Below are 20,433 nucleotides of genomic sequence, written 5' to 3'. Positions count from 1 at the left end.
TAGGCTGCATGGTAATGAATATTACATGATTATAAATGAGCCTGGACTTCCAAAATCTGTGACGTTCTTGCCCTCCAACAGGCTACAATTTCTGCCTTGCCCAGGTTGCTTTTCAATACCTCTACCATGTAGCATCCATCACTTCTCGTAGCCTGCTGTTCCGTCTAGACAGGTCTTGCTTCTGGGCAAAAAACCTCAGCTTTGCTGTTCTGTTGTTCAGTGCTGTTCCTTTTGCACAGAGTTGTTTGCCTTAAGGACTAGGAATTGTTTCTTCATCAGAAACGACATCCTTTGAATCCCTGTCTGCAGCTTACGATGGGATCATGACTCTCATTTCCTTGTTGCTTAGCTCTTATGAGCCATCATAGCTTTTATAGTTCATCTTTATTTGTTGTGAGAGCGTGGGAAGGAGGTGGTAAAGGGAAGAGTCAGTGATGACATTAAAGCAGAGGCCTACAAGAGGACTGGGGATAAAAGGAGGCTAAGCAAAGAGAGCAGGAACTGAACGCTTGGGCCCTGTACTTTGAAGTAAAAAACTTTCAGTTTTCAAAGGCTTTTCCTTCCAGAATGAGAACACTTTTCAGTGAGCTTAGTGCAGAAAAGCCTTCTGCCAGAATTTTAAAGTGGGCGCTAAATTTCGGGTGCGGGGGGGACGTTGTTAACAAAACTGAAATAAAACTGCATTTTCAAGGGGTGTTTCTTAATATGCTGTCCCTTGGTTCTCAGTTAGTGCCTCCCCCACCTATTGGCTCCGAACAGTGCTGTGAGCTTATTGTTTCAGGTTGGAATTCTCTCTCTACAGGTATGTTTGCTTGGAAGGAAACTCTGCTCCCTGCCCTTCTGATGGGATTCGTGGATACAGATGTCCCAGTGGCTTCTACTGTCCTGTGGGCACTGGGCTAGAACTGCCCTGTGAACCTGGCACGTTCAGCCCTGTGCCTGGGGCCGGTGCCTGCCTCCCCTGCCCGGCTGGGATGGCCTGCAGCAATGCTGCCACTGTGGAGCCACTCGGCTGCCCCAGAGGTGAGCGGTACATGTGTGCAGCAAAACCCTTACCACGCAAATGGGAAGAGGTATGACAGATGCCTACACCACTCCTTCTGGCCGAGCCATAGCAGTGGTTCGCTCCAGGGGTTGGGGTATTTGCTGTTAGAGCAAGCTCGGTGTTCCCCTCTCTTTCTCCTTCTGTGTTTTTTTTTTGTTTTTGTTTTTTTTTTTTTGAGTAGTGTCTCATTCACCTCTTTCAATGTACAGGTTACTATTGCCCCGTTCAGACTGCTGTCCCCATGCCATGCCCCGAGGGGACACTGAACACCTTGGAGGGGGCATTGGCCCCCACTGCCTGCAAGCTGTGCCCAGTGGGGAGGTACTGCAGAGGAGATGCTAACTGGGAACCTGATGGTGAGTTTGGTTAATGACAGACCACCCATAACGGAGGGGCTGGAGATTCAAGGCTGAAGGATGCAGGGCAGTAGAAAACTCAGTGTAAAGAGGTAGTAAAGGCTATTGGAGGATACCCTTTTACCCTACGTCTCTACCTATCAGTCATTTCTTTGTTTCATTCTTTTAACTGAGCATTTGGTTTGGATGTTACTTCTATGTTACTGCATCAGTTTCCTTCTCTCTCTACATTTTTTTTTGCTTTCTCTTTCTTTGCTTTTAACCCCTTTATTGCTGTTCTTTCTGTCCTCCTAAATCCTCCCCTCCTGTTTAAGCAGAGAGTCACTGAGCCAAAATGCAAAGGTTGGCCACATGAAAAGAGAGGCAGAACTCTTTCCATAGAAAACAAAACACGGGGAACGAGTTAAAGAAGTCAGAAGGTAAGCAAATGCTGGATGAGGTCAGTGCAGGTAAAGAAATGAAATGATAGAGGCCAAAGATTGATGGGAAGAAGGGAAGGCAAACCAAAGGTGAAAAGCCTAGGATATCAGCGGTGATAAAACAGGACAAGGACGGGCTTCAGCTTCTCTGAGGTATCTGCCTGCTTCTGAGGGTTTGGGGATGTGCCTTTTCACCGACCACAGTGCCATGGGCTAGCAATTGCCACCCTGTCTGTTCTGTCATGGCAGGTCTGTGTGCAGCTGGGTACTACTGTGAAGGAGGAGCCACTGATGCCATTCCGCATGGGACACCTGCGTTCCCACTCAGTGGGCCCTGCCCACCAGGGCACTACTGTCCAGAGGGCACTCACTTCCCAGTTGCCTGCCCCATTGGGACCCTGAACAATGCCACAGGTGAGTGTGACTTCACCCACAGGTTTCTCCTGTGGTCCGCAGTGATGGGGATCTTCATTGCTGGCAGCCATGGTGAGGGGGTGCCCCTGGGTCACCGAAGGGTATCGGTATGCTCAGCCAGGCCTGATGGTGCCAGCAAGAGGCAATTCAAATAAATGCTGATGATGCTCTGACTGTACTGAGTGTATTTTCCTCTCTCTCTCTCATTGGCCTTGACTTTTGGTTTCCTCCTCAGGTGGTACCTCCCCAGAGAGCTGTGTGCCATGCTATCCTGGGTCTTTCTGTGCTAGCATTGGTTTGAGTTCTCCAACGGGACCTTGTGCTGAGGGCTTTTACTGCCCAGCAAACTTCAGCTCCATCAGCCCCACAGCATTCCTCTGCCCGAAGGTACTGCTTAGTGATGGTTGGGCATTGAAAGAGGTGGGTCCCAGCTCTGGGCAAGAGGTGTTACTTTTCCAGTGGCAAAGGGTCACACACGCCCCTGATTGAAATCTTGATTATATCCACAAAGAATGTTGCCCTAGGCTTTGCTAATTCTGGGATTCACCCTTTACACAGACTCTCAAGTTTGCTTATCATCTCCTAGCAATCCTCTTCCTTCTGTGCCACTGCCAGGGTCATTTCTGCTGGTCAGGAGCAGCCCACCCAACGCCATGCCCTGCTGGGGAATACCAGCCGGCCAGGGGCTCTGCATCCTGCATTCCATGCCAGAGAGGATTCTACTGCCAGGAGCTGGTGTCAGGAGATCCCAAGCGCTGCCCACCACACTCTTACTGTCCTACAGGTTCACTGAAACTTGCATACCAGCTATGCCAAGGATTCAAATGTCGTGTGCCTCACTGTGATCCCAGACTTGTACAAACCTAATGTGTGTCTTCCTGTAGGCCAGGTGATGAGGAGGTGGCAATGAGCAAGCATGGCATAGTTGCCGCCTTGCTTTTCTGGGAGTCATTTGTTATACTCTGACACAGTTCTAGAGTCCTGCCAAATCACAACAGTCTTTCTAGGACTCTTTATTGTCTCTGTGGTCTCCCTTTCAGGCACATGGGTTCCTTTCACGTGTCCTGAAGGCACCTTCACTCCTGTAAATATGACTGGCCTCTGGAATGAGAAGGAATGCCTGCCTTGCTTGCCTGGTCACTACTGCAGGTATCTTGCATTTTTTCGCCTTGTCTTAAGCAGTTTGTCATCCTTTTTTTGTGCTGTTAAGTCAATGCTAAGTCCCTCCCAGCTTCTTTACCAGATCTCTCATTCAAAGAAAAGAAATATAAGCTTAGACACAGTTTTTGAGTACAGAGGTGTTGGATCTGTGAATTTTGGGGAGGCATCCCAAAGCAGTCGGACATTGTTGTGGTACAAAGAAGCATCTGAAAGAGATAGTAGGTAGCATTGGTGAAAACACGGAAGTAATTCAGAAAGTCCAGCCTAGTAAAGTCATCCACAATTTCATTTAAAGCAATTTTCCCATGTTCATGGAATTTGAACTAGAGTGCCTGGCTCACTCTAGTCATCTGCATGTTTTTATAAGTGGAAAACCTGTGTCTGTTATCTCTCTCATATCAGTGTAAAAAAACTCTTATTTTTTGTTGCAGACTTCACAGAGCTCATTGCATCAATACTTGTTCTGTTTCTGCACAGTCTCATTAGCAGTGTGTAAATTCCTACTGTCCTTGCTCCAGGCGTGGACAGCTGGAGGGGAAGTGTGCTGCTGGATACTTCTGCCTTGCTGGGAGCTCTCAATCTACTCCACAGGGCCACAGCTTTTCCTGGAGCCTCCTGGCAGGGTGCCGCTGGGGTCAGGTGTGTGCAGGGCTGTGTCCTGCAGGTAAGCAAGAATCTCAGTAGTGTTGAAAATATAGAATATTGACTTGCTGCTAACCAACTGGAGAGCATCTGTTTTCTTGCGTAATATATTGTGATGCCTTGTTTGAAGTTGTCATTGGTTTCTTCTGTGTTTATGTCTTCTGAACAAAGAGGTGCGCCTGACTGTTGCAGCACAAACTAGCAGGCTGCAACAAGGCTTTACCGTTGGTCAGATTCTACCATCTGTGCTGTATCTCCTTCCTCCAGAGGTCAGACCACCCTGCTCCTCCTCCACCTGACACCCCCCCCCCATCCTCAGGGCTATTTAACCATTTAGCAGGAACAAGCTACACCTGCACATCGTCCATGTCAATCAGCCCACTGCCTCTGAGGCAAGGCCACAGCTGCATGTTATCAATGCTCATCAGCCCACTGCCTTCATTCCTCTACACCTGACCAAAAAGGCCACCTTTAATTTTTGGTGCTACATTCTAGTCCAGAAGAGTTTGAAGGCGCTGGTTTGGTGCTCCATATGCCCAGCAGCATCCCAACAGCTGGGTACAGATGTTCATTCTACAGCAACAGGAGGCTCTTGCTGATTCATTTTTGCCATTGGAGGACTTTTATGTTTTACTTTCATCTCTTTTTTTTTTCTCACCCATTTCTGTAGGTTTCTACTGCCTGGAAGGATCTGAGGTACCTATACCATGTCCTGCCAATACTATTAGAGATGTTCCAGGGGCTGTGAAGAGAGAAGATTGCCTGCCCTGTCCACCGGGCCACTGGTGCAAAGCAGGTTAGAACCTGGGCGTAAACAGTGAGGAGAGGGCATGGCAGCTGCTTTTCAAGAGTTGTATGTATCCCTGAGTCTGGTGAGACTAGCTTTGAAACTAGATACTGTATGGTGGAACAGCCCTCACAGCAGGACACACTCTCTAGCGAAGCGTTCAAGTATCTGCAGAGGAGACATTTAACATGGTTAATATAATGTGCTGTTCCAGCAAACACTGGAAATGTAGGAGAGCCTGAAATCACAACAAGTCTCCAAATATCCCTGTGTGCCATCTGTCAGAAGTGGTACTTGGATTGTGGAGGTGGATTGTACACATACATGCAGTAGTTTAGAAAGGACCCAGGGAGGACACAGAAGAAAGGGGTTTCAATTAACGATGAAGAAATGACTTCTTAAAGCCCTGCTTTCTGCTTGTTAGGGGATTCGGAAGCATATCCATGTCCATCAGGACACTATTGCTTGGGAGGCAACAGCAGCGACCACAGCAGTCTTCTGGTACCTCAGAAATGCCCACCACAAACTTACCGCAAGCACCCAGGGGCTCAGAGCCTGGCAGATTGCCAGCCATGTCCTCCAGGCTATCACTGCCCTTTATCGGGTAAGTGCCAGGTGAAAGCCAGCCTTTTCCTACCTCTAGAGCTCATTACAGAATTCCTTAAGATGAGACAGGGAAAGGGGGAAGTAACTGATGTTCACAGAGAGGTAAAACCCCTTTTCTAGAACCCCTCCTAGCCATTCAGCCTCCCTTTCTTCATTCCTTTCTCTTCCTAACAGGTCTGACCAGGTTTGAGGATTATCCCTGCCCCCCTGGATACTGGTGCCCTGGTAAAGGAGATGTTTTCCTTTGTCCAGCTGGCACTTCCAGGATCCAGCCTGGTGCAAAATCATTGGAAGAGTGTGATCCCTGCTCACCTGGATACTATTGCCCGGATCCAGCACAGACAGGGCTGCCTAACACCCAAGGGGTGCCTTGTGAACCTGGCTATGAATGCCCAGCAGGTGACATGGCCATGCTCCTTCATTTTCTCTATTTGCAGCTATTTCTGAGTCTAGATGGCTGACAGTGCACAGCAGGTGTTTAGCAGTGACTACAGTCCTATTCTTGCAGCAGCCCTCCCAGGATAATGGTCACTGATGGAGTAGCTTTAGAAGTGGATTTATTACCCTGAATTCTTTTCCTGGCTTTGGGCCTTTGAATTCCCATCTCCAGTTCTTCAGCCCTCCCTTCCTGCTCGTTCAGCTGAGGTTCACAGAGGAGGTGGTCTGGGCCTGAAGAAGGAGCAGGTACCTTTCATCGCCCAGGGCTGGGCATTCAGGTGTCAGCATTTCATGCTAAATAGCAAACTGGTTCCCAACAGACCTGTGCCCTTTTGTGAGCATGAGGAAGAGTGCAGTGTTTATGGGCAGTCACACATATTAAAGTCCTCTTGCTCACTGTCTCCCCAGTGCATAATCTCCTGTTCTGGGAATGTCACGTGATCAATCACTGTTTCCCCTTTTTTCCACCAGGTTCAGTAAATCCAAAACCTTGCAGGCCTGGCCGATACTGTGATACTCGCACAGCCGTGCCTTCAGTGTGCCCTGCTGGCTATTACTGTCCTGAAGGATCGTCGACATACAATAGCCCTGAGCAGCTGTGAGTACCTAGCATGTTTGGTGCAGCCAGCTTTAAGTTTCTAAAAATTCTTGAATATTTTGAAATGGGCCTGTGATAAAACCTGAGTTAATGCTTCAACCATGGTGGCTGTGCATTGGGCAAAAGCAAAGGTATCTTTGTAATTACAGTGACGGATTTGGTGCCTGCTAAGACTGAATAGATTGTGATTTCTAGTAGTTAGTTTGAGCCTGGAACCAGATGAGAACCATTTTTAATTTTGCCCTCAGTTTGCACTGGTCATTGAATCCAGAAATCAAAATATTTTCAAAGACTTTCTTCCCTCTTCCTGCCTTGTTTTGCCTTCCAGGTGTGTATTTCCCCACTACTGCCCCCCAGGCAGTGCCCATCCACTGTCTTGTGAAGGCGGGTATATGGCCCTCGGCTTGCCTGGTCCAAGGGATTCATTTGAGAAGTTCTGCAGAATCTGTGATGCAGGCACCTATCGCAGTGACACTCTCATCACGGCACCCTGTCAGCCCTGCCCAGCAGGCTTCATCTGCCCACAAGGTAAATGGAGCTGCTGTGGAGGAGTGGGGCAAGCAGCTTAAATTGTAATCACAGAGTTTCGAGGTCTGTGTGGGCAAACCTCTTAATCCTTAGCGGTTATAAATCCCTGGTGTGGGCTGTCACATCAGTTTGTGGAGCATTTGTCGTGGCAGGTTGTGTGTAGGTTGAGGGTATAGAGAAATGGGTCAGGAGTCGGTTGGATATGGGTGTCCTGTCTCTCAGAGGGTGACCTCTCAGGCCCTTGCAAGCCCTGTTTTCTCTAATTTCGTGGCTTAGCTGAGAGGCCCAGAGTTAATATATTACCAGAAGTAAAAAGTAAACCTAAGGGTTCTACATTTTGCTGTGTGACAGTCATTGCTGCTTGCAACCTGCTGAGTTAGGATGCAAGAGGAATAGCTTTACAATAGCTTTACTTGCTTGGGTCCATGAGCAGTGTCTGTGTCTGAAAGCCCACCACTTTCTCTAGGCAGCGAGAATTACCACAAGAAACCTTGCCCCAGTGGCCATTACTGCCCTCCCCTGGCATCTGCCCCTCTGCCCTGTCCCCCGGGGACCCATGGGAGCAGCAGCTTCGCAAAGCGTATAGAGGATTGCCAGGCCTGTCCTGCTGGCACCTTCAATCACCTTCCTGCTCAGGCTGCCTGCTTCCCCTGTGGCAGCTCGTCTTCCTCTCAGCCTGGTGAGTTTTGCTGTGTGTGAGTGAAACTTTCATCACTGTTAAGGGAAAGGCTAAAAAGGAAATCACCTAGAAATGTGATCCCCCGCCACGTGGTTTTACGGTGGACCACAAGCCCTGATATCCTCATGATGCTGTATGTGCCACCAATGCCTGACTGTTCTTCCTCTGTCCCAGCCAGGAGGATTTTTTTTTTCCTTACACTCTGTTAGCCAAGGGGATTTGATCTCCTTCAAGGAAGGAAGGGATGAGCAGCCCTACTGATTCTTGCTCTATCATTGCTTTGAAAACAGCAGAGTGTCACCAAGAGTACTTTTGCCCTGAACTGGGGAGCTTGCGTTAAGTGTAGATGTGCTTTTGAGCCAAAATTGGGTACTGAACCGTGTCCATTTTGAGCCATGATGAAGTGGGAGAAGGTGGGAAAACTGGAAAACTTGGCAGCTTTGATTGATTGGGTCCTTACCCTATCTGGTGGCTTAATGTACAAATTAATGGAGTGCTTGTCAAAATGCTGCTGCTGCAAATGACCAGCTGGGCCTTTCTGCATCTTCTGTTAAATGGACACCTCAGGAAATGGGCTAATGATTGTGCTGGTGGAGCAAAAGCCAGGCTGGCTCCAGCTGGCTTTCCTGTTGGCTCAGCTCTGCTGTGCTAGTGGGGTAGCAGCCTCCAGGAGTGCCACTAAAACAAGCAGCATGATTTGGTCAAAGACCTTTCAACACAGGAACTGTTCCTTTTCAGAGAGCACAGGTTTTTACAAACTGTATTTCCTACCCAGATTACCACTCTAAATCCAGCCTCTTCTCTAAGGTGCTACCAGCTGTACCTGCCGTGGGCTGAACCGGGCTTTCCAGCAGTCAGATGCCTCCTGTATCTGCCGGGCAGGTTACGTTTACTATGATGAGAGAGGCAAGAAAGACCCTGACAGCAACAGCGATCAGGACTGCCAACCTCAGGTGAAATTTGACTTCAAAACAAAACAGTTGCGTGAAATGCAGGAGAGGGAGGGTAATTCAATGCTTTAGGTAAGCCCTGTCTGAGTGTGTGCATGCAATCCACGTTCCCCTCTCTGGGCTGCTGCAGACATGAGCAAGTCTTTTAGCTGGTTTGTTTGAGATTCCTGACCATTCCTTGTAGGATAATGGCATTTATCTTTACTGGAATCTTGGGAGGATAAACTCAGAAAGGATGGAGGCAAAGGATACTTCTGTGCTAGGGCAGTGGGGAGCAGCGCAGTGTGTTTGATTACAGATGCAGGAATGTAAGCTTCTATATTGTTATGATGGAGTTCTTCATCAGACCTGCTTGAGGAATTTGGATGGGAAGGGAAATGGTTGTGATCTTCCTTCTTTGCTTCTCACGTTGTCTTTTCATGACCCTTGCTGGATTACCTTTACGTTGAATGTCAGCAGTGTGGGTGGGGGAGGAAGAGAATTTTAGGGATGCTGCATCTCGAAGTGCCAGAGCTTGTCTGGTTTCACACATTGGATGGGTGTTGTTCTTCCAGGTGGATGAGCTCTGTGCTCCTGGAGAGGTCCGTCTGGCATCTACGCGCCAGTGCGTTTTTCCTGAGCGATATGACTGCTCTCCTTCTTGTGGGCCTGCAGGTGGAGAGATTAATGCAGAGCTGGGCATGTAAGTCTCAGGCTAGCCTCTCATTAAGAAGCACTTCACAATTAGTTCTGACTGCCTGAGTTATGGATCCCATGAGGTCATTTCAGGGTAGGGCTGTGGGAGGTGTTTCTGAGAAACTTTCCGTTGCTGGAGTTCCTTTCTGTGGAAATACTGGCCTTCAGTCTGCATTCATTGGCCTCGTTCCTCTACCTGGAGAGCACGCCTGTGTTTTTGGCGTTACCTAGGGATTTTGTAAGCCTGGGTGGAGACACCAGAATGAGCACTGAGTGACAAGGGGAGGGTGGACACAGCTCGCAGTTTTCTGAGGCAGGCCTTCTCCACCTGCCTCAGGTTGAGCCCCCATACAGTGGATGGTCGCGCTGTTAGATGTAGACCAGAACTGGGAAAATCAATCCTCGGTTGTCATTTCCCTCCTTTCCCCACATTAATGCTAAGTCACTGAAGCTAGTTCTTGCCGTAGGATACTACTTTTTTCTCTTTGTGAATGAACTTCTGTATTGAAAAATCTCCTTCTGGCATGGATTACATAGAAATCTAGTGTGTTAAAATTACACTGTTTCTTTCAACCGTTTTCTCAAAGCAGAACTTTAGGGAGGGGTGCATGATGCTCTGTTACAGGGCTGAAGCTGATCTCTGTTGCACACCAACAGAGGTCTGTTGGAGAGTGGGTGTTGCATTTTGACCTTTCACATGCATTGAATAGCAGACACAGAACTAGACGAGATGGGCTGTGAGTTTGCTTTATCCTGTTTTCCATGGACACAGAGTAGGCCCGCTCATTGTGTAGACCGTAAGACACTGTGGCTAGCCTGACCATCAGGATGATGTAGCTGTTTGCTCAAGGATCATAAATCATCAAGACCTTCTGTCCACTTTGTAGATGTCACTGCAAGCAGTATGTCTCTGCTGAGGAGCTCTGTGACCAGCTGTGTTTGCTGAAAGCCCCACAGATCACCTTGGGATTTGGCATCAATAGAGAGCTGCTTCTGAGGATGAATGAAGGAGAAGTGCGGGTAAGCGTGGAGTAGGGGAATGCTTTCTCAGCGTGCGGGTCTGGAGAGGGCCCTTACAGATTATGGTTAGGTAAAGGGACTCCTGGGGGCTGGGATTACAGAAGGGTACAAAGCTGTGAGCAGAGGGGAGAGGCTCAGTGTGTCTCCTTACCCAGGGTACTGACTAGGCAGCAGGTTGGTGCACTACTGAGAAATGTCGGTTTCTGAATGGTGGAGAAGAAAACCTCACTAGAGCAGTCTTGTACAACTGAAGATAAGGCTGATCACAAGCCAGGGTCAGACTCCAGGGTTGACAGTGATCAATGTTCCCCTCTGCTTTTAATAGGAAGTGGCAAACGTCCTGGGCCCAGATGAACATGTGCAGAAAAGCCAGCGGGTGCATTTAGTTCTGTTTTGTCCCACTGGGGTGCTGGGTTTCATTGTCTCCAACACCGATGTTCTGGATGCATTTCTCACTGGTAAGGCTTGAGAGCCCCTGAGAGGGAACTGAAGCTCCAGCCAGACTAAGCCATTCATTTCCTTTCAAGCTGGCACAGCAAGTGGCCAGCAAGTTGGCACAGAGGGAATTTATTGTCAGACACTCAGAGCTGTCTACAAAGTAGGGAGAGATCTTGTTCTCTCTGGGAGTAAACAATGGGGACCTATGCTGGCTGCCTGGTTAGCTCCCTGGGAACAGGTCAAATAAAATTGTAGGGTGATTTTGGCCTTCCAAGGAACTAGAAGGAAACTCCATTTGGTGGCAAATCTGTTGGCAAGTGTGTGGTGGCTCCCAATTCCAGTTGCTCCTCATTTATGGAGTGTGACTGAGAGCAGAATTTGGCTTTGTGAGCAGTAACTGCCCACAGATATGAAGTAAATAGTTCTTCATTGCCAAGGGTTAGGTGTTTTCACATGCTGATCATTTTGCAGAATTAATTCTTTTTTCATCTGTTGCCTGTGGCAGGAGATTTTTCATCAGATCAGTTGCTGCAGAAAGGCCGTCGAGTCCAGAGGACTTCCTCCAAAGATATCCATGCCTTGCCCCTTGTTCCTAACCCAGTAGTATGTTTGGAAGCAGGAGACACGATCCTTTTCCAGCTTAGCATCAATTCCCACAGTGAGTGTTGCTGGATCTGTGTGCGCTCTTCACAGATATGTGTCCAGACCTGTTTAGAGCAACGACTCCGCATTTCATAGTACTGCATGTATGAGCACATTCCTTCACCTCCCTGTCTCTCTCGCCTTCAGGGGATTCCAGAACTTTAGTTTAGGCTCTGCCATTGACTTACCTGGTGTATTTTTTTACTTTTTGACTGGATTTCTGTAGAGTAGAGGTGAAGTTTGCTCTCTGTTGGAAAGCTAAGTCTTTGTTGGGCAGTAATGCATCATGCAAATGAGTTGACACTGCACGGCCCTTGTAAAGAAATGCAGTTATGTAGTTCTTTGCCAGACCGCTGTCAGCTATCCTAATTGCTGTGGGTCAGAGCTGCTGACGCTCTGCTGAACTGTTCCCAGGTCGTTCCTCCAGCCATTACCCTGTTTATCAGAAGCAGCATCTATATAACAACAACCCAGGCTGGGATTTTGGACCCTTCCGAAGGCTAGACCACCTTATCCAGGAGACTCACCTCAACATCTCCTGGTAATATCTGCTGTGATTAATAGTGCATGTGTTACGGGCAGGATTTAAGACTGAGTCTTTCATGAAATCAGTAGGTCCTTGGCACTGAGCAGTGTGTGAAGACGCCAGAGTTCAGTGTGTTCAAGTGCATGTATTTAACAGTCATCCTGGCTGGAGGCTAAGGGAGGCTTGGATCAGCCAGTGCCTTCCTTACTTCTCCCTTTTAGGTTTGCCCATGTTTTCCTGGAGTCTGGGACTTATGTTTTCAGGGATAAGACCATTCAGGAACACTTTCTGATTGTGACTGTGAATGAAGCAAATGTGGGCTGTGACCCCAGAGATGTGTCCTTCCAGCCCTCTTCCCTGTTCCAGCTGGCCAGACGTGGGGTTTTGAAGCAACAGAATCTGAACTTGGCTCCTAACTGGGCTGCTGTCACAGGTACAGCCAAAACACTGACCTTGAACCTTGATGCTTAGCCATGACCTTTCTGGTACCTCTTTGGGTGTTGTTAAAACAAGTATTTTGGTTGGGTGTTGTTTAGTTGTGGGTTTTTTGAAATACCATAAAACCACTGCCTTTGTCAGTTTTAAGCCCTTTTTCCAGTAAAGCTTCTCTTCCTGAAAGTTCACTGCTCTCTAGCCAAGAACCTGCCTGTGTAGGAGCTGAAGCAAGGAGAAAGGAAAGAAGCAGTTGTGTTTTTCCCCACACCCTGCTTGAAGAATTCAAGTAATTGAGGGTTTTGTTTTCCCTGGCTTGAAAGCAGAAAGTGCCACTGTGTTTCCGTGATAAATGATGCATTTAATTTCAATATAGTTTAAAAGTTCACTAAAAGCTAAACACAAGGGCAGTTAAGGTCTTTCCTCAAGGCCATACCTCTGTGTAAGCGCTGTGTACACACCAGTCCCTTGTCCATCAGTGGGAGGACGCTAAAGCAAAGAGAAATGAAAGTGTGACTTGCAAGCATGATCCTTGGTTCTGTCCCCTTCAGCTGGTAATGCTGAAAACTTTTTGCCTCGTTGCCTGTGTGCACTGGATCAACAAGGCGAGAAGCAGAAGCCCACGTAATGAATACGAAAGTTGCTAAATGTTGGTTTTGTGGGGGAGGGAGGCTGTTCAGTGAAGTGTAAAAGGGAGACCGTGTTGCTGATGCACATAGTTGCCTGTGTTTCTTACTTCTTGCCATCACTCTTGGCTTCCTCAGTGGTCCTCTTTGTTCTGGGCTTCCTAATTGTGGTGCTGACAACCCTGGCTATAGTGCTGCAGCCTGCTGTCCCAATCATTAGCCCCCTGAAGAGCTGGAAGCCACGATGGAGGAGCCTGGGCGAGCCGCACATCCCACCAGAGTACATCCTCCTTAAAGACAGGTAAACCGCCCTTGTGTGGGTATCTGGAGCTCAGACCTTGATAGTACAAAAGTATGTCCTGTTGCAGTTCCTGAATCTCTCATTCCCCGATGCTGGACTTCTTGCCAGCTTTACAGTATGCTGAGTTTCTAGCTGCACAAGCAGTTTCTTGGGATTACCCAGGAATTCCCCAGCAATATTCCAGCTCTCTTTCACTGCAGTGTATGACAGCTCTGTTGTCATCTGCACAACAATTATTGCCTGAATTACCTGGCCTAGGTTTCCTCTGCATGTTTTGACTTCAAAATCTAGACAAGAACCCTATCCTTCTGCTTGAACTAGGCTGATGATGCTGTGGTATCTGATGTTACTGAGAAGAATGAGATGCTCTTCAGCCTCTTTGTCATTTCCTCTAGCCTTCGGTTCTATCAAACTGTTGGTCCTCATGGTTCTGGAGAGGATGCTGACTTTGGAGAGAAGGGAGCTGCGCATAATGCAGGTGAAGTGCTGTGCCAACTCCAGGTGTCCCACTGGTTTCTTCCCACTTATTCCCCATTCTGTTGTCTTCTGTTTAACTGTCAAGTATGAGATTTTGATACCTCGTTTTGATACCTCGAAATCTGCATGCAAACACTGGCGCTTTGCCTACTGAGCACTCTCCTGTTTGTGCACATTTGCACCACACACCCCAAACTTCTGTCCTAGGTTTATTTGATCTCTTTAGTTGGGGAGTGTAACCTCCTGTCATTGGAATGGGTTGGCGTTGTCTCCTTTAAGAGTTAGGAGGGTAAGTGGCCAGCCCTGGAAAGTCCTTTAAAACAACAGCGGGTTCAGATAACTAGTGAAGAAAATAAAGATCTTTAAAAATACTTCCTTGGGTTCTGTTGGTCATTCAGTTCTCTGAAGGCACATGACTCTTGGTGCTTGTTCGCCTTCTGGGGGTGACCTCATCTTGGGAATTTCGGGATGTTCACAGGGTACAGCAGGTCCAGAGCCCAGCAGATGGCACCATCTAGTGATGCTGAGAACAGCTTACAGGGAAGTAGCATCCTGACAGTTTACTGGACAAGTTAGGAGTCGATAGTAACGCTCTGTCATCCTCCCCCTCACGCAGGAACGAGACCTCTTACATCTCTTGCCTCATCCGTTTTCCTCCTTCACAGAACACAAAATGCTGTTGCCTCCTATGGATAGGCAGTGCCCCCCTCTGGAAAATAAAGTATGATAGAGTTGTGGCCAGTGATTAAGTGTGAGCCTTACCTTGTGTTTCAGAAGAGCGTTCTGCACTGAGGGTTCTGGAGGATTTCAGTGTTCGCACCCTGTACGATAAGCTGGAAGATCAGAATTTGCATCTGGCATCTCAGCTGGCAAAGCACAGGATGGATGTGTTGGCATTTTACAATGGAATCAGCCAGCAGATTCAAAGTCTTGTGGTCAGTGTGAAGGAACAGTTGAGGGAAGGGAGTCTTGGAACTGTAATTTGTAAGATAAGTGGTTTCCCTGATGTGGCAGTTTACTGAGGGATAGCTCTTAATCCTTTCGGTACCTTACTTTGGCATAAAATAACTACGCTAATCTCTGTTTTGATAGGAAAGGCAAAATGTGGAATAGGTGGATTGTGAGGCTTGCAGAGTCTAATACTGCTGCTTTCTGTAATCAGGACATGGTGCAAGCACAGGACTCTGAAGGCCTGAAAATCTTTGTTGAGCGAAGGATTTGTGAGTGTAAAAATGCAGACAGCAGCCGGGCAGCAGTGGGTGCCGAACAATGCGATCAACACTGTAGCAACGACTTCGTGGCAGGTGAGAGAACCAGGTCAAGAGAGGAGTGATGTGTAAGGGTGGCATCAGCGGACCAGTTGAAAACAAGGCATGGCTCATACATGAGACGAGATCCCACAAGATCATGTCTTCCAGTGGTGGTGTCGTTCTGTAAGGGCTGACAGACTGTCGGGTGAGCTCAACGGGAAGACAGATCTGTCAGCTTAGGAAAGGGTAAGCACGGTTATCTGGAAGTGTTACAGCACGAGGTGTCTTGGAGCTGTCTTGTGGAATTTCCAAAGAAAGGTTCCTGCCCTTGGTTTTGCTCTGGAGATATCATTCTTCATGTGGTTCTGTAGAAGGCCTTTTAAATTGCTTGTCGGGTTCATTAGGTGCTCCATGGCAAGAGGCAACAGAATTAATGAAAGCTCTGGAAATGCTTCTTGGGAATGCTCCGTGTAAGAACGTAGCTGTGAAACAAGCGATGGAGCTAAAGGTCCACGGGCAGGAGGCGGTGGCAGTTGTATCCTCGCTGGACAGCCTGGCCAGTGAAAGTAAACCAGAAGTAGTGGAAGGGCAGGTGAGTTGCAGGTGTCTGTTGTTGGGCCATCTCTCACCTTTTTGCTAGTTTTTCCACTTGCCCATTTATTTTAACAGTTGGGCCCTTTCTGTCCCACAGGATCGTGAGCTTTTCAGTAGGAAAGACGCTTTCTTCAGCTTCCCTGGACATGAAGAACATGGTAAGGGCAGTGACTTAGTTGTGGGTGCCACGGGTGGTTTTCAGAGATCATAGTAGAAGGCTGATTCCATGAAGTCTAGGTTAAGAGTGGATATGTATGTTTGTTAACAGAGCAAATGTATAATTACTTTTCCCATTTATGTGATTTCTTACTTAACTTTCTGCTGAGGACAACAAAATTTCTCCAGTAAGGGGAAAGTCACTTCTGCCTCCTCTGTCCCTCTGTAAGAGTGAAGTCAAGGAGCTTTTGTCCCCACAGACCCTTTACACATATATTGAGTGACTGCCTGTAAAGAAGAGATTGAGTGTCATTATACTTACTAAACACGACTATGGGGAGCTCAGGAAAACTCTGTACCATCAGTTCTGTGATCCTCACAGCCTCTGGGTAGACGTTCCCTGTGCTCAATAGAGTATTTGCTCATGGCAGCATGTATATTGCAGTCATTCAGCCATGAGGAGCCTCTACTTACTTGAGGAGTAGAAGTGCCTCCCTGTTTCCTTCAGGTTTCGATCTCCAGTTGGCTTATCTGGCTGAGTTGGAGGTGGAGGGCCTGATAGCAGCTTCCCCCCTTGCCAAGACTCTGTGTGAGATCAAGCAAGCTTTGGTGAACCTGCAGCAACCTTCAGACCTTGTTAATCCAGGTAACAAATCTTAGTCTGTATGGTGGTTTCTGTTTCCCTATAGTGGATAGGAAATAAGATTACAAAATGGGATGGAGATACGTTGTCTCTCCTCCTTGGTGTAAAACATACATGCAGGTCATTGAAAAGAAGTCAGCAGAAGGCCAATAAGCAGACCAAAGTACATAACTAATTCACAGGTGTAGGCTTGTTTCCTTCTTTCTCTCAGCAGGTACTTAGAGGATTTTTGCTTCTTATTAATCCATTTGTAAGAGCTTTTCTGTTCATCATAACAGGTTTCCAGGGAAAATGTTGCAATGTAGCCAAGATCTGTGATCTTACCAAGCAGTTTACCAGCAAAGGAATAAGGCATCTGTTCTCTTCATGTGTACTGGTTGATAGCTGTAAATAAACAAAGAGTTAAAATAAGCAGTGTGTCTTCTGAACTGAACGCTTTCCTCAAGCTGCTGCTGAATTTTTAGACTGATGCTTAGAGTTTGCCTTTATTAATGGTGTGGGTTTGGTGTAATTATGGGTGGATCCTTTGCATTATTTTGAAATTCAGATACAGTGAGCTCTGCAAAGGCCTGAATATGCGAGTGACATGCACTGTGCAGCTTGCCACGTACTCTGGAGCCAGTGCAGAGTGCTGGCGGTAGATCCTGTTATGGTTTTTTGCCCATTGGACTAGGTTGCCTTAGTGGTGGCATAGCAGTTCCTCAGTGCTGTCCACTGAATTTGCACTCTGCTTTTGTTTTGGATTTCTGTAACAGACAGCAAACATCAAACAAGCATGGGGAGCTCAGCCCTCTTCTGAGCTGCTGGATTCTTGGGCCACAAAGAGGGATGAAACTCTGCTGGAAATGAAGAGGAGCTGCATTGCTCAGAGGATTGAAGAGACCAGAAGCAGAAGTATTTCATCTTTTGTGAAGTGAAATAGCCACCAGCTCATTTCCTTGAGGAACCTAGTTTATCCTTGGCAATGGCTGAAGGTGGATTATTGGAGAATGTGCGTGTCTGTGGACAGAGTTGCCGTACCTGAAGTATCAGAATAGATGTGTGTTTAGTTAGAGATGTGCTTGGTCACTTACATAATGAATAGTCCATATTCCGTTTGCTTAATCTGATTGAAATACTTTCACACTTGCCTTCGATTATTAATAATTTGTAGACTTGAGAAGGAAGCTGAGGTTCTTGACATTGTTTACTAATTGTATAGTTTTCATTGTTAAGTCAGTAAAGCAGAAAATATGTGAGGCCATGGGTATGGCTAGAGCCATACTTCTAGCCCTTGGCCAGCATCTCTCCATTGCTTCTGCATGTTTTCAATATATTGTGTGAGATCTACTGGCAGAGACCTTGAAGACCTCTAGAGATGTCATTTCTTTGAGGAAAGAGTACACTTAAACTATTCCTAGTAGCAGTGACTGCAGGGAATGGTGTAGCTGCTGGTGTCCAGTGCTTTGGGAGCCTGATCTTTAAAATGAAAACATCCTTCCTACCGTTCTTATTCTTTTGATCTGTCTGTATGAGGCCAAGAGAGCCTGGCTGTGAAGAGGGCTATGCTTCTGTGGAACAGGAGCAGAATCGGAACACCTGCTCCATCTCTTCCTACACAGTATTCCTTAGTTCCAGGTGGAGTACAGCAACGTAGTATTTCTTGACTGTGAGCCAGCACAGTACCTTGGCAACCCCCACAGGTAGGCTTCAGCCAGCTCTTTCCACCAGCAAAGCCCGTTCTCTTCTCACTGCAGTGTTTACTGAACTGCTTATCTGTGAACGGCGGACCCACTCCTTCATGGTTCCTAGGCACAAATCGGTGTCTGCACCTTCTGCCTTTGCATAACCATAGTGAGTATTAAGAGAGCGAGACTTCAGTGCCCAAGAGCCAAGACAGAAGCTCTCAGTTTTACTTCCACTAATGGTGTCTCTGGATCCAGAGGAACTGCAAGGACTTTTGCCACCATCATTTTGGTGGTTCCGTGTTTTCTGAGCTTGCTCCCATAAACAAAAGATTTGGTCTGGCTCCTTTGCAGCTCCACCTTGGGAGAATTTAGGTGCTTACTAACACTTTGAAGGGACTTTCAGACAATGGGAACCTACAGGCAAACACTACAAAACACCTGCAGGTTACTCTCTGTGATTGCCTGTTCTAGAACATAGTAGTGAAAAAACTGTCATTGCTCTCCTCATTGCTTTCTTTTTTAGATTATCAGCAGGTATGTTTGTAACAGTACTACATGGAGGTAAGCATCTTCAGTGATTGTTGTATATCCACAGGGAAACATGGTACCCAGACAGGTGATAAAGTTATCTCTGTGGCAAATTGTGGTTCCAAGTTATATTTGTAAAAGGCAGGGTGGAAGGTAATAGTAAATAAAATCTATCAGCTTTTTCATTGTAACATTTTTCCAATGGAAACATTTTTTTGCTTTAAATCAAAACTAAGATGCATATGGAACTTTTGCTAGAAGCTTTCAGTTATCCCACTGTGGTTTTCTTAACAAGTACACTTTAGTCATAAGTAAACATTATTCAGTTTCAGAATATTTTGGGTCTCTTTTTTTTTCCCCATAAAGCCAAAGAATATCAATGAAAAGACCAGATTTTCACACAGCGTTTCGATTTGTGCTCTGTTAATAGGTACTTGGAAAGAACAAATAAAAAGAGGAGTGGTGCAACCAGTGGTTTTGTTCTGCTCCTGAAGTATTTACTGTTGATAGCTCTTTTTCTAGTGGTCTATGGAATCTTCTGGACGTCCAGCGCTGTCTGGAGTAGCTGTGAAGTCCCCTCGCATTCAGAAAGGTGCTATTTCCCTGAGACTGCTGATAAGAATGATCAAGTGCAGGGTCACTTAATTTGGAATTTGGAGAAGGGTCACAGGGCTGTTGTTTTTTCTTCGGTTGCTTTGACTCATGCCTCTCAACAGAAAATGAAAGGGCCCTTTTCAACATTCAGTGTAAAGTTCAGCTTCCCTTGGAGAGCATCACACACTGCTGTGGCTGTGAGAAGGAAGGCATGGCTGAGTTCCCTGGAAAGGAACCTCTTTGGGTTATGGCTCTGTGTGTCTCTCTGATTTCTGAAACGAGCAGGGTGGTTTCTGCTGACTCTGTCTTCCAGTGTGAAACTGTTGTCAAGCTTCCCAGTGTGTTAATGAAGCCAGATAATGTTCCCAGTGGTGTTTGTTGCAGTTACTGAGGCCGCCCCTGGCTGTGCTCATTATCTGGTTAATCCTTACCTCTTACACACAGGCAGCTAGAATAAAGTGCTTTTAAAAGCTGTTAGAAGAAAAAGTTCAATGAAAATGTCCATCTGAAGAAATTACCCAATAAAGGTTTCATTGCTATGTCAGCACCTTGAAATGTGCTAACAACCCACATCTGCTGGTGGATTCTTTGCAGGTTTTCATGCTCAGCCCTTAAATACAACCATGTTAACTAAGCCTATCAAGTTGCCACTGATGAACATAACCATACTGGCCATCCACTGAATTCTCCTAGACCGTAGCGGCTGCAGTGTATTACAAGCCAGCTTATCCCACAGCAAAAGAGGTTTGCACTGGGTTGTATGAGCTGGGTTTGACTTGACATAAAGTATATGCATCGATATAACGTGGCTGACTGACCACTAGGATGAGGGGCAGGCAATTGTTTTGAGATGGTCCTGCATCATGGTACTCAACTAAAATGCACCCAGCCTTTGGGCTGTTTTTCAGATGTAGGTTACTTTTGCATCGTTGAGACATATCTTGAGTTTAATTGCCATAGCTTCCTGCCCTTGAACCCTGACCTAGACTTCTGTGTGCTGCAGGTGGGATTGAACTGGCAGATGAGAATGGCCTGGTGAAGAATTTGCTTCAGAACCAAGACCGCTACACATCGACTTCTGAGTGAGATGAGAGCAAATTTTGTGTACTACTGTGTCACGTGTATGTAAATTCACAAATGTCTGTGGTGGAGATGCTTTTATTTTCCTTTTTGGCTCAAGAAATACCCACACACAGATGAAGGTTAAAAGTTAAAGAGGATTTTTGTTCTGGATTCCCAGC

At 46.8% G+C, this 20,433-nt stretch overlaps 1 protein-coding gene across 1 annotated transcript; it reads left to right on the top strand.

Moving 5' to 3' along the window:
- Positions 1-1,063: 1,063 nt before the first annotated feature.
- LOC119158305 lies at positions 1,064-19,069 on the top strand. Its single transcript, XM_037410078.1, has 28 exons — positions 1,064-1,139; positions 1,255-1,401; positions 2,070-2,234; positions 2,470-2,621; positions 2,850-3,018; positions 3,275-3,383; positions 3,914-4,059; positions 4,708-4,833; positions 5,249-5,428; positions 5,605-5,829; positions 6,340-6,466; positions 6,795-6,994; positions 7,461-7,673; positions 8,481-8,626; positions 9,178-9,305; positions 10,186-10,318; positions 10,644-10,776; positions 11,262-11,414; positions 11,813-11,939; positions 12,146-12,357; positions 13,121-13,283; positions 13,679-13,761; positions 14,535-14,695; positions 14,923-15,064; positions 15,415-15,602; positions 15,702-15,762; positions 16,269-16,406; positions 17,159-19,069. The coding sequence occupies exons 1-28, from the start codon at positions 1,064-1,066 to the stop codon at positions 17,200-17,202; spliced, it is 4,047 nt and encodes a 1,348-aa protein (XP_037265975.1). The 3' UTR covers positions 17,203-19,069.
- The last annotated feature ends 1,364 nt before the right edge of the window (positions 19,070-20,433 follow it).

This window comes from Falco rusticolus, chromosome 16, assembly GCF_015220075.1.
Source record: "Falco rusticolus isolate bFalRus1 chromosome 16, bFalRus1.pri, whole genome shotgun sequence".
NCBI classification, from domain to species: Eukaryota; Metazoa; Chordata; class Aves; order Falconiformes; family Falconidae; genus Falco; species Falco rusticolus.
This window is presented reverse-complemented; position numbering and strand designations above follow the sequence as displayed.